The 14474-nt window shown below is 33.0% G+C and overlaps 1 protein-coding gene across 5 annotated transcripts in view; it reads left to right on the forward strand.

Annotated features, from left to right (window-relative positions):
• Nucleotides 1-14474, forward strand: part of PTPRK (protein tyrosine phosphatase receptor type K) — a 565370-nt gene that overhangs the window by 530862 nt on the left and 20034 nt on the right. For 3 of the 5 annotated variants that reach the window (XR_009543738.1, XM_060167237.1, XM_060167238.1), the window contains exons 15-20: nucleotides 1103-1263; nucleotides 3085-3120; nucleotides 7366-7550; nucleotides 9265-9352; nucleotides 10445-10521; nucleotides 13219-13255. Coding sequence is in view for 4 of the 5 variants with exons in the window: in XM_060167237.1 (XP_060023220.1) it covers nucleotides 1103-1263; nucleotides 3085-3120; nucleotides 7366-7550; nucleotides 9265-9352; nucleotides 10445-10521; nucleotides 13219-13255 (584 nt within the window). In the remaining variant the exon portion in view is untranslated. The remainder of the gene's footprint in view (nucleotides 1-1102; nucleotides 1264-3084; nucleotides 3121-7365; nucleotides 7551-9264; nucleotides 9353-10444; nucleotides 10522-13218; nucleotides 13256-14474) is intronic. The other 2 variants (XM_060167239.1, XM_060167240.1) reach the window with 1 other exon arrangement.

Genomic DNA, 14474 nt, shown 5'->3' on the forward strand with positions numbered 1-14474 from the left:
AGCACCATAAACTGCTGCCATAAACTTAGAAACATAATCTGGCTACTACAGGCATTTCGAGTTTCTTTATTTCTTTTTAGAGTGCCTTATTAATGTGAGATAAATGTTTTATATGCCTTTAATAGGTTTTTAATTGCATGTTTCATGTGTAACATTCACAAAGAACCAGAATGTATTTCACATCCTTGTTATGTAAGATAAAGATATCAGTGTTTGAGTAGCTCAAAAGTCTAACTCTGCTAATTTCCAAATCCCCTGTGTCATTTGCCTTGCTGCATTCGTAAGGCCATTCTGTAGTTGGGACTCTGCCATGGGGTTCTGAAACACATTTTTAGGATTTGACCATGTTTGTCATCCAGTATTATGATCATTTGCATAATACCTCTGCATAGCATTTTCCAAACTTTTCTTAAAGTACTTTCCTTATAAAGTATATAATTTTCCCATATATTCCTGAGTATTTGCATTATATCTAGCTGTGGTTGATTCTACAAGTTTCTAGGTTAGGTTTGGATTAATGTTATAAATATATTGCTACATATGTTAATTCTACATGTTGCATTTTTACTGAACAATAGAACAAAGAGTGAAGAATGGGATTTCTTTATCTATTTTAGTTGGATGACTATAGTAAAATATACTTGAAAAAGTAGTCATGTTCTTCCCTCAGAAGAACTTCTAAAAGTTGCTCAAGTGTGTTAATCACCCAGGAGGAAAACCAAAATTTAGCATTAGCTTAAGTTTTCCTTGAGCAACTCTACTAAGGAAGTATTTACTTACTGTTCTAATAAAGTATAGTCATGCTTTATGATAATTTTTTTATTTTTTTAATGATAATTAAATAATTAATGATAATTTATTTTAATGATAAAATAGAGGAAGTGATGAGACATTTGGGTTGACAGCTTGAATGTTGAAATATCCATATGACAAAACAATTTTATAGCAATCAACAAATATCATTTGGATGTCAAACTTAATTCCTGAAATTATGACATGTTTTTAGAGTTTCTAAACCAAATCTGTATTCTTATCCTCGGGCTGGTGTCAACTCTCCTTCAAGCCTCACGCTAAGGTTTCCCTTTGGTATTTGTCTTGGCAGCAAGCTTGCTAAAAAACGCAAAGATGCTCTGGGGAACACCCGGCAGGAGATGACGCACATGGTAAATGCTATGGATCGAAGTTATGCTGATCAGAGCACTCTGCATGCAGAAGACCCTCTTTCCATCACCTTCATGGACCAACATAATTTTAGTCCAAGATGTAAGTTATTCATCAAAATTTTAATCAAGGATTTTTAAAGTTCTTTAATGTCTCTCTGAATTCAACACATTACCTTTTGAATAGTGAGGGGAAATAAGAAAGAGAGATGGGAAAAGTAGCTGGAAAGAGAAAAAGTGATATAGAATAGTATGGAGTTTATCAGAAGGCTTATTTTCAGTCTTGATATTGGATTTAGTTTAACTTCAAACTGTATGAATTTTATTACTGTGTTATAAGACATATCCATATACCACTCACCAAATCTTATGTTATTGCTTTAGGTTAAAATATACTTGATTGCCTACATAAAATTAGTTCATGTCAGAATTTTTTTATAATTGTTTTGCCATTTGAGTCTTCCTTTGTGTAAGATAAAGTTCCTTTTGAGATAAGAAATATCATAATTCTTTCTGGGAGTTATTGGCATGGGAAAGTTATTTTATTTAATTATTCTATAGACTCCTGGAGAATTTCAGTAATAAAAAGTTAACCAGGGGAAAGAGGAATCTACATACACTTAAGTATCTCGTGTGAAGTCCAAAAGTTTACTTGAATTGAGGGATTGGCAGGGAACGGTGAAATCCGTCCATTCACCCATCCATGTTAAGAATTCCTCATGTTGATCTATGAAGGCAGATCTTTTAAAATACTGTCTTTTAAAATATTACCTCTGAAGTAGTTTACTGCTTCACAATCAATATTATTATCTTCAATTTTTCTCTGATTTTTATATCTTGTTCTATAGCACTGTCTTTATTTTGTTACTTTAAGTTAAATTACCTGTCTCTTCAAATCCCCAAGTAAAATTGGTATTTGAAGAAGGCAAATTTTGTTTATCCTTGGCCTTGTGTACACAGAGGCATTTTGTCACAGATCCCAGAGGTATGTTTACCTCAGTTTGGGAAACACATGTATAAGGAAAGAAGTAAACAATAGAAGTATTATTTTCGATACAGATTATAAATATATGGAATGGGAAGATTGAGAAAATAAAGTATTTGTAGGTTGTATGCATTTATGGCTTTTCAGAAAGGGATTTTTTTCTGAAATGTTCAGCTTGGTGAAAACTTTTAGTAATTATTGGCCATCATTTTCCCTGATATATATCTATACCAAATTATTAGTTAGAAATGTTGTAATGAGTCATTTTGGATTTAGTTTTAATAATGATAGAGCTTTTCTGATCTATTTTATTTTCATTTCACTATAAGATAAAAGATAGAGAAAAACATAAAATCTTATTATCGTTGAAAGTAAGTTTTGTTAAAAATATAGATGTATCATCTCTCTAACCACTTGCTTTAAAAATTAATCAGTTAAGGATTTGAAAGGATTTTTGTTTCCAAAGCTTTTCTATCTAATGACTGTGTACCTTATTAGGAGGCTTGAATTTAGCAGTATAACTATAAATATACACTTATGAACTTGGAGAAAGGATTAAATCTATTTCCCAAAGTTAACTAAAAATATTTATTTGGAATGAATATAAGATAATTACTTCTCTAAGTACCTCACACTTGATAAATCTAAAATACATGTTTTTCCCCCCTAATTTTATAATCCTTATAATGTCATGCTGAATCTTCTTGGCTTTTAAAATTGAACTGACTACTGAAATATAATTATAGATGCACCTTTCCTGGTATTTTGAGATAACCCAAGCTTTGAAAAAGAGAATTTTACCTTTGCAGGTTATAGTAATCAAAGAAAGTTTAATAGATATATTTCTTAAGAAATGATAAATCTATTTTAAAGGAAAAAAAGAGCATAAAATACAATTTTAGGGCAATATGTTCCTTCATGAGCTTTGTTTTCCTACAGTGCCCAATGATCCACTTGTGCCGACTGCTGTGTTAGGTGAGGCCCTAATTCTTTGTCATCTTTTTTTGCATGGATCACCCTTCCTTGCATGGGTTATAGCTTTGTCCACGCAGTAATTATTTACAGCACAGGAAGCAGTTTGATTTCGAAAATATAGTCCTGGTTTTATCAAAGAGAGCAACTGTGGTCACCACAATTAGATCTAGTGCATTTCAAATTAGTAAGGTATGCTTTTTTAAAAACAACATATTCTTTCATTCTTGGTTCTGTTAGATTTGGAGTGAAAGTACAAGGGCCCCCAATATATACCTAATGTTTATACATGCAAGTAAGTAGAATGAACCCAAATGCACACATTTCAGGGGCCAGTGCTACCTGAATCATTAGTTTATGTATAAAAATCTACCTGATTTAAAGGGCTTTTCTAAATCCTCCTAATTCTATAGCAACTAAAGAACACATTTCCAAGTAAACATTAGGAATGTGTGCATTTGCTTTAGTTTTGTCTTTGTTAAGACTTTATAAATGCAGGTAAAGTTGCTACAATATTGATATGGAGTTTTGCATTCTATGTGCATCTTACGTAAGCACTATCTTTCAAAAACTTTAAAATAAGCCAAGATTTACCACTATATAACATCCAAGACAACTGATATTGCTAGTGATGAATAAGACCTTTTCAGCTCTAAAATTAAAATAATGTTTAATCCAACTGTATATTTAAGAATAGAATGAGTTTCATTTCAATTTGTACTCTATTCCTTGACTAATTATACACCAATGATTCATGACCAGCTTGCTCATATGTTCGCAAGTTGTCTTATCAGTTTGACCCCCCTGCTTCTAATATTTAAGATTTAACCAGAGAAATGTAGAAATTGCCAGATAAATGTATCTTAAAAGTTCCCAGTTCTCATGTTTTATATTTAAATTTCTTTGAACACAAAACATTAGCTTATGCATGTTTTTATTATCCATGTATTCAATGTTTAATTATATTTTAAAAATATGTTGGAACAATACAACTAACTCAGTTAAGCAAAATATACCTCTTTTTCACTAAAATAATTATTAAAAATTATAATTTTATAATATAAAGATATATTCTAAAAGAATCTGTCTCTGATTGCACTCTCCCTTTGATGTCCACACCAGTAATGGCAGGGAAGTGAGCTGGGGAATTTGCCCCAAGGGATGGTCTGATCATGTAGGAAGGAGCCAGGAATCATGATCTTTGGGAGGCATCAAATGCCTCTGAAAACGTCATCTTCTGTTGAGAGCTGTAGAATGCTGTCAGCATCAAACTAATAAGTTAAATTCAATTAAGTATTACAAACTCAAGGAAAAAGATAGTTACCTCACTGTTAAAATTTCATTACAGTAATATTCAAGGACATGTAGAATTGGGTCTCAGTCTCAGTCCTCTTGTGGACTCACAGTATGAACTCATGAAAATACCTTTGTCTTTGCTTCTCCATCTGTAAAATAATATAATATTTCTTACCATACCTTTTCCTCAGAGCTTAGTAAAGAGAAAAGGAGATAATGTATAAAGTTTAAAAGACTATTGTAACAATTTTCCCCATGAAAGAGGATATTTTTGTTTAAGGAAGGCTAGAGTTAACACAATAGAATTATAAAATCTGTTCATTTAAACAGTCAGTGTGCATTTTATTTCACTTTGAAGGTCAAGCTGATTTTTTTTTATGTTTCTTCTTAAAAGCTAAAAAGCTCTTTAATCATACCAGATTTAGAAATGATTTGTTGCATTTTTTCATCATTCTTGGAATCACTGTGTTTACAGTTGTTTTGCATCCAGCTGATTTTGTATTTATAAAGCAATTTTTGAAGTCACTTCAAATATTGCTTGATATTAATATCTGCTTACTGATTTAAAAAGAAGTTAGAAATTTTTGTATTGATTCATATTTTTGTTTTTTGTGTTCTACTGCTTCATTGGGTTAAAGTCCCTATAACTGGTAAGTGTATTACAAAGAACTCTAGGAAACCTTTCCGTCAAGGAAATATTTGAAGTTATTCTTAAATGTGTGATAAGGATAATGATTAGTACATGTACTCTTACTTCTAGTCACATTATTAGGTAATTTAATGAGGTAGAAATGTATAGAGATTAATAATTCATATGTGATAATTTAAAAAAATACTGCTCATTGTACTAATGTATTAAAGCTTAATGCAAAACAAAAGGCACTGTCTACTTCATGTTGATAATCATGTAAGATTTGGAATATGGGTGAATTCTGTTTTTCTCACTGAGCCTTTTACAAATGTAAATATTCCACTGCTCCAGCAGGTACAACGTGTGCTCTGGGGCTGCTTCACAGAGCACTGACTACCTTATTCCAGCTTGGGTCATTGCGTTTTGCCTCCCTGACATTATTCTCTTTACTTCTTATCCTAAGCTTTATATTCTGTGGTAGTGCCCAAATCGGTGGCTTCTGAATTTAATTTTACTGGGAGATGTATATATTCTTTATGTCAGTGTATTGATTACAATATTTTAGCAAAGATAGATCAATTGAGTGTTGTCTCATAGAAAAAACAGGAAACTCTCATAAATCATGTTTGCTAGCAAACGTTTTTGTGTAGAGGAGTGGGAAACCAGAGTAAAGAGCATTAATTCATTTGGGTGTTTTTAGGTCACAACAGAATCCAGCAGAGTTTTGTTTTTTTAGTTCAATGTAGAGTTTTAGAAGTAAATTCAAAAAGAAAAACTGCATTCATCCTAATAAGAGAAAGTAAAGTAAATGCAATCAACCTAAATTATAGAAGCATACAAATCTGATTGTGGGGTTCTTTTTTTTTTTTCCTTCTCCAGGAAGAAAAAATGTTTATCATGGGGACAACAATTCATTTTTTGCCATATCCTATTTGTAGAGTTGGTGATAGAACAGGCAAATGTACCAGCACTTGAAATATGTTTAACTGTTAACTAAATATCGTTCTCTACAGTATGCATTATCATTAAAACAAAAGTTCCCCTAAGAGTGTATTTTCTCCTCTGTTAATGAGTATGGCAGTGTAATGTTTTCTAAAGTAACACCCCTTAAAACATTTGTTTTTTTTTTAACATGGTAAGTTTAAATGTGGTAACTATAAGCATGCTTCTTCTCATTGTAATGATTAGTACTGTGGTCATTAAAGTAATATTTATTTTTCAGAGGTAAAATGTTCTTGTTCTTTTCTTCCTTCTTATGACAGAGACTTAAGAGTTTCTTTTCATTTTAAGCTAACAACACAGTTGAGATGGGGCCTATACTTAAATGTGGGTCGTGAGGGATTTAATAGATTTTTAACTAACTGAGTCATTGAAATATGTATTGAGTGACTGCTTTGCACCAGGCACTAAGAATAAAGAGAAAAATATGACTCTTGTCTCTACATGCTAAGTATTGAGAGTTTAGTGAGGAAAATAGATCAGTAAGTAAATGATTAAAGTACATTGTAAGTGAAATGAATGTTGGAGAACAGGAGGCCATGGGAACACAAAGCAGGTGCTTTGTAGCTCAGCCTCAATGGGCCGAGGAAGAATTCCAGAGGAAGTACCTAAATATTTTGCCCCAGAGACATACCCGCATTTCTTTCATACAGTAGCCAGAAAAGTCAAAATGTATCAGCAATAAAAACACAACAGTAATAATAAACCAAGGGAATGGAGATCAAGTATAAATGCACATGTAACCTGGCTAGCAGACGTAGTGGGCCCAGGGGCTGATTCTGTAGAATGTTCATGTTTCCCAGTCTGGGAGTGTATCGTGGTAAAAAGCCAGAGGTGGAAGGGCATAGTACGGCCGCAGGGCAAGAAGAGCAGCCCTGTGGGGATGGGTTGCCTAGAGGGAGGTTGGGATATGGGTGGGAAAGGATTTGTTCAATTTAATCAAGAATGAAAACACTCTCCAATTGGCAACTTGATCTTCTGGTCCCACTCTATACTGCTCTGACTGCAGGTACAAGAAAAAGTCAGAACTCAGCAAAATCTCCCACTTATAGTTTTTAAAAGTGGATCAGGTGTCTCCCTCTACATCTCACAGCATGTATTGTCTTACTGATAGACACATAATATACCCTGACCTCCTACCTTGAGCTGAAGTAAAAGGCTTTGTCTTTATAGGGGTGCTGCCCTAGGTCTCTACTATATTTCTTTCCCTTCCTCCTACTATTAGAAAGATCATAAGATCTTAAAATCTTATTTGCATAGATATATATTAAACAAGGTAACTTTGTCTTTTTTTTAATCTTCTGGAATCTGAAAAATAGCAGATGAGAACCACAGTGCTACAGCAGAATCCAGTCGTCTTCTAGATGTACCTCGCTACCTGTGTGAGGGGACAGAATCCCCTTACCAGACGGGACAGCTGCACCCAGCTATCAGGGTAGCCGACTTACTGCAGCACATTAATCTCATGAAGACATCAGACAGCTACGGGTTCAAAGAGGAATATGAGGTGAAAGTTTCAATACTATATTGAATTTCATTTCTAACCATGATACCCAGCGCCATGTAACAGCTTTAACATAGCAAGCAGTGGAATACTCTGTAGACTGTCTAATCCTTTCTCTGTAAATGTACAATCAAGTGTACATATGAGGAGAGGGGGGTAGATGGATTGAAAGAAAAGGGTACTTCCTGGGGATATATCTGGGTCAAAATTCCTTTTAAGAAATAAAAAAATATTGGATCCCATAATTTATTTAACTGTTACTTAAAAACCACTTTGTTAGACTTTATATTTCCCCCGCTCAAAAATCCATAGCAAGATACCTTGAGTCCCATTGTATCATTGCAGGTTCTGCTATTTGAAAGACCTAAGCAGTGGATACTTTTCTGCCTCTTTGCTTGTTGACCCTCTGTTGAGAAATAAGATCTAGCTTTTTGCCCTAAATGTACTACTTGTCACTCTGAGTTTTGTTTTGAGGATTATAGGTTGAGGGGGGCTGGGAAGAAAAACAGAGCGCGGAAAATCCAGACAACAAAAAGAAGCCCAAAAAAGGACATGGGAAATTCTTCTTTCATCCTTATTGCCCCTTGTTACTCAAACCAAAATACCAAGATTATACTACAAAAGAAGTGATTTAAACTAAACATCCCAATAAACATAGTATAGCAAAAAAGAAACAGTTCCTCTGACACTTTTCAATTACTGAGAAATATCAGTCTGGGGTGTACAAGAAAGTTCCTCCCCCACTGTACACACATATGTAAAGTAAAAGAGAACAAACAGTACTTTACTTTGAAAGACCACCTAAAATACATCTAACTTTGTAAGGAATCTTCTAAACATTACCTTTAATTTAAGATTACTTGTTATACCTTAGTTTAGGAATGAGTAAAATTATTTTTGAATTTTGAATGTTGATTTTAGATATATGCAGGAAACACTATGCTGTGTTAACAAAATAGTGCAAGGAATTACAATATTCTGCCAGAGCTGGGGTGTTTTTTGTTTGTTTGTTTGTTTTGTTGTTGTTGTTCATTACATGTATATTCCTGTGTACCTCGCTTCAAAGACCGTTGACTCTTTGAAGACCCCATTTCCTGTGTTGAGCAAAGTTTAAGTTTTTCTGCAAAAAGAAATCTATACCCATATTTTAAATTGCTGCATATGGTAATTAAACCAATCAACAATTTCATCTGTTCCAAGATTCTTGGAGATAATGGCTCTTTTTAATTTCCATATGGTCTCTTGTAGAGACTCAGTCCTTTCCACGATCTTCAAAGAAACTGAAATGTGGTTTATTGCACATGATTTAGTGAATAATTATGGGAGAAAACAGGTTTTCTTTTTCCTGTTAGAAATGCTAAAGGAAGCATACTTTTGAAAGATGCTCATTAAAAGTAGTTTTGAAGCTATTGATGCTTCCTCTAGTTCCATCTCACAAAGTTATAGTGATCTTAAATTTGAAATGCTTTCAAGGTCCTTTTTTTCCCCTAAAGTTGTTTCTTGTCCTTAATTTAAACTCAGTCCAATCCAAGATGAGCAAGTAGGAGTCCAACAAACAAGCTTTGAGGTCTGAAAATTGAACTTGTTTACTGCTGTAGTACTCCCTTCCGCCCAGAGAAGATGGCTTTTACTGTTTTGTCTTCAGAACAAACAGACCTGATTCAAGAAAAGGAATTAAATTCAGTGCGCTTGTTAATTTTGGGTTTTTTTTTTCTAGAGCTTCTTTGAAGGACAGTCAGCATCTTGGGATGTAGCTAAAAAAGATCAAAATAGAGCAAAAAACCGATATGGAAACATTATAGCGTGTAAGTTCTCTTACAGTTCTTGGTGAATGTAAATACTGTGTGTAGAAGATAAAGAGTAATTTGCAATTCCTCCTTATATGGTTTTAAACTTTAAAAAAATCCCAGAGGGTGACACATCTGCTCATAAAATAATCTATTTAATATTAGAGGAGCATTGGCTATTGGCAGGGATTCAGAAATTGTCATCATCCTCATTAATTAATTGACTCAGACTCTTCACCCTGTGGAGATAACGTGCCGCTTGATTTTATGTTTGTACATAAATATATGGGGGTGTCATTAACAGCTGAAAATATTAGAATAACAAATACGAAGGATTTTTTCAGTGATAAATTGCTATAACTCTTCCACCAAACATATTCAAGGTGGGAGTGTTATTCTTTCCATATACCAAATTTCCTTTCTTGGAGCCAGTGCCTGAACCCCAGGTGTTCCATGTTACTTATCATAAGGGACTTCCTCCTGATGAAGTCTTTACAATGCATTCATGAGATAAATAAATTGATTATCATATGAAACCAAAGGGGCAGTAAGAAAAGTAACAGATAGTTTAGCTTGTAACTAACTGCTGATTTACTTAGACCACTTTATTCTCAATTTAAATTATTTTACACTGTCTTTTGAATGCATCAGAATTTAACCTTGACTATCACAAAATAAGTTGAGAGCAGGGGTTCGAAATTCACTCCCTAGTTCTGTGGCTCATTTTCTGTAAAGTATGGGGAGAAAAGATCCCACCCATATAGAATCATGCCTAACAAGCAAAATTAGGAGTTAAGGCAAGTTCAGTTCTTCAGAAAAATTTATGACTCAAGTGATAATTTATCAGACATTATCATGTCCCGTAAAAGCTTCCTGACTATAAATGCTAGTCATTGAAGCTTTATTAACAGAATATTATCATTGTAATAAGTAATGAGCTCATTAAAGTTCTTGCATTTCTTCAAATGACTGGTATCCAAGGAAATTTTGAAAGTATATTATGGATAATCAGCTCTTAACCACCGAATTATTTTAAGTCTCTACTAGGGTCATTGTCTCAGAACAGGGGGAAAATTTAATAGCTTTTATTTTATCCTTTAAAAAATTTAGATGATCATTCCAGAGTAATTTTGCAACCTGTTGAGGATGATCCTTCTTCAGATTACATTAATGCCAACTATATAGATGTAAGTATTTTTATCCTTCAGTATGCCCAACTTGTTGGCTTATATATGTAAATCTTTTTTGCTTGTTATTACCTATAAAGTGATTGCTAGCTTTTTAAAATAAAGAACAAAACTGTACACTTTTCCTTGTTCTACGTCCTAGTACTTACTGACGTTGTTGTGCTTTCTTTCACACCTGACTTTGGTTTGGGCTGTAGATTTGGCTGTACAGGGATGTAAGTACCACTATATGTAAATAACAGCACTCTATCATAAATATTTAATGTTAACTGCTCAATTACAGTTACTACTAATGCTCACTACTAGCTATCTCTGCATGCTTCCCCTAATTAGCCTCATATGGTGTACCTATGTTCATTTTTTTGTAACTCCTTTACATGTGTAAAGATCTACTTTACCTCTTTCCCTTTTCTATGTTTAGAAAAACAGGACCATTTTTAGCTTTTGACAATTTATTATGTACTCGAGTTTTATTTGTTGATGGTTTCTGTTTCTGGTTTTTATTCTTTACCCTACCCCAAACATATGTGAGAAGCTGGATAGTATGATGTGTATTAGTGTTTCTGAAATTTTACTTTTTTACATTTGACTTCTGATGTTAAAAATGGGTAGGGAGACTATTTTGTGGTGTGTGGTATTGGTTTGTAAAGTATTGAAAATCCTTAGGCAAAATAATTACTAAACTGCATTTGTAAAATACACATATCACACATATATATTGAATCATACAAATGAAAGTTTGTTTTGATCATACATTCTGCTGTTCAGTTTTGGTTGCAAACATATCTACATGTAAATTCTTTATTTAATGGAAAGTAATTATCAAATAAAATAAAATATTAAGGAGGCAATATATTACATTACATATAAGAAGGACAGTCTCTGTTCATACTTCCTGGTTCAAAATCACACTGGAAATTGTGAGAATGTTGATTCATCTCTCTGTGCCTCAGTTTCCTCATCTTTACAGTGGGGGTAATAATAATACCACTAACCTCATCATTTTGTTGTGAGAATTAAATGAAGTAATTCATGTTGAGCATTTAGCACAATGCCTAGCACATATTAAGCACTCATTAAACTTAAGCTATTTTTTAAAAAAAATAATCCAAACCTAGGTGTGCTGAAATTAATTAATTCTAAATATGCATTAATTGTAAGGCAAAAGGTAGAAATATCAAGTATTGCAGCATATATGATACATTTTTAGATATATAAAAGATATGATAATGAGGACCCAACTTTTTCTAATTTCTATAAATAGGAAATAATTTTTATCACATTTATTAAGCTCATGTTTTACTGTTATTTTGTGAATTGTCATTATTTATATATTTGATGAATGAATTTTATTAAGTATAGTCTCTGAGTATATTGGTTAAATTTCTGCTCATCATTTTACTCTCATTCAATATTTCAAATTTATCAGACATCTCAACATGGAAAACTAAACTTAACAGTCTACTCTCTAGAATAAATATATCAGCAGTCCTCTGACAAATTTGTACTTGTTCTTACCTATTTAGTTTAACCTTGGTTTTCTGCCAAGACCCTGGCAGGACATTTGGTCCTATCCAAAATGTCCATGGAGACCTTTGGTCCACGCCAAAAGTCCTTGATATTTGGTGCCATCCAAAACCATTTGGCATGGACCTAGTAAGCTCATGCACATTTTAGATAGAACCAAATTTTAAGGGCCTTTCAACATAGACTAAGTGTCTTATGGACATTTTGGACACAACCAAGGGATCCTGTAAATATCAAGAACCTTGACATGGACCAAATGTCTTATGGATATTTTGGTTAGGACCAGATGGTCTGCTAACTCAGGCTTTTACTAAAGCCCTTTGCTCAAGACACAACAAAGTCAAAGCTTAACCTTATTATACCATTAACATTTTTGCTATTCATGGTCTTTTGGAATTCAAACCAGTTGAAAGCAGCTAACAACTTATCCCTTATCTGGAATAATTTCTTTATTGAAACAATATTAAGTGCTTAACCACATAGAACTCAAGGCACACTAAAAAAAGAAAGAAAAAAATACTAAACCTTTTGTTCAGGATAAGATGCATTTTTAAAAAGATTTCTTTCCCTATATATGTGTGTACCTATAATTATGTGTGTGTAAATTAATATTATCAGCACACACAAAATAGTTTTGGCAAATTCCTGAACATATTATAGAATAGAAATATTCTCTAAAAAATCTCAGCAGGACTTTGACTTGATGCACGCATGCATTGTCCAGCTCTAACATTGGAATGTTCTGTTATTTTTTTATGGTTCTAATATGTCGTTGTCTATTTGTAATGCAGTGTGTTGTACTTTTGGATGATAAAATAAGAATTAATATTTTTGAACACAGTTTTGCCAGGAATGAATGACTAAAGATTAACATGAAGGCATAAACATTTTAGTGAAACCAAACAAAATCTATGAAGTTATTTCCTAGCAAACAAAACTCAATTATGTAATATATATTTTAATCAGAGCCCTTAAAATATTTAATTTTTGCTTTATTTTTACCTTTCAGATAACCTAGGTTTGAGAAGTGAACTATGAGTTCACTACTCATTTCTGGACTTTTTACTGTAACTTAATCTTAACAGGTGGTTGTCTTCATCTTTTTATGCCTTCATTCATTTATTTCTGACGCTGATATAAAATGATGACCAATTTGTGCTCCTATTTTAGGGCTACCAGAGACCAAGCCACTACATTGCAACTCAAGGTAAAACTTTGCCTTTGTAAATGTAATAGAGTAAGCAAACTTGCTTAAATCATCCATGTGATTTTTTTTGTAATTTTATCTGAATTAACTGAAAAAAAAAGATCAGATTTTCTGCTTAACACTGCTTTTTATTCATTTGTATAATACAAATTGTTTTCTCTGTTTAAAATGTATATAAATTAAACCTTGATTTATTTTTTTAATTAAAAGTAAACGAGAAGCTGCTGGTAGTTTTGAGATTTGGTTCTTAGTATCCTGATGTCCCAGAGCACTAGTCAACAGGGATGGGCAGAGAAATTACTTATTTTTTGATGAAAGCAAGTTAGATCTCATCTTGTGTAAGGTGCCTGTTTTCTTGCAACAGAGTCTGTCGGCCTGGCACGTAATAGTACCCAAGACCAAAACTGCTATAACGAAATACTGGACTGTCTTGCAACAATTGTTTTAAAGTCAAGACTAAGACAAAACAAAGGGCTAAAGGGAACTTAGTCGAGTTCATTCTTTGTGGAAAATAAGAAGACAGTAAAGAAATCTTGTTATAGTGGCACACTGGGAAATAAAAGTATACTAACAGTAACACCAAAACTACTCTAGTTATCTCCCCAAACTGACCACTGACCATCAGAAGAGAAACCTGCACATCTTATTTTATAAAAGAGGAAAGTAAAACAAAAGTTAATTTGCTCTTTTGACAGAGGTCATTTTCTAAGTGTTTTTCACATATCTTTGGTGTAATTGAGTTTAATTATAAACTCTTTAAAGTTAGAAAGATCATCCATGGTGAATAATATTCTGGTTTCATGGTATAGGGTAGAGTAGAGCCCAGTAGCTGCTTTTGCAGTTCAGAGATGATACTGTAAGATTAGAATGTGTCCTTATATGTATGATAGTTCTTCATTAACCCCTAAACATGCACTGTTTATAAATGATGTGTGTATATTTAATTGGTAATATGTGCTGTTTGGTTGATGGTGGTGTAAGACTTCCTATTTTGACATGTACATGAAGATGCATTAAAGTAACTTAGAGATAGATATAAGTACCCTAAAAACTAGTGATTTCTTCTTCTGAATTTGAAAACATAGAAGGCAAACTGAAACAAACAAACTTGTACATGCCTATGTTTTTGCCTTTAGTGTGAATTTAGATATGAACTGAATTTAAGTACTTTCAGTGACATTTTGTGTTACACCTTTAATTTTTTTCCTTTGGGTCATTT

Source organism: Lagenorhynchus albirostris, chromosome 12 (assembly GCF_949774975.1).
Source record: "Lagenorhynchus albirostris chromosome 12, mLagAlb1.1, whole genome shotgun sequence".
NCBI classification, from domain to species: Eukaryota; Metazoa; Chordata; class Mammalia; order Artiodactyla; family Delphinidae; genus Lagenorhynchus; species Lagenorhynchus albirostris.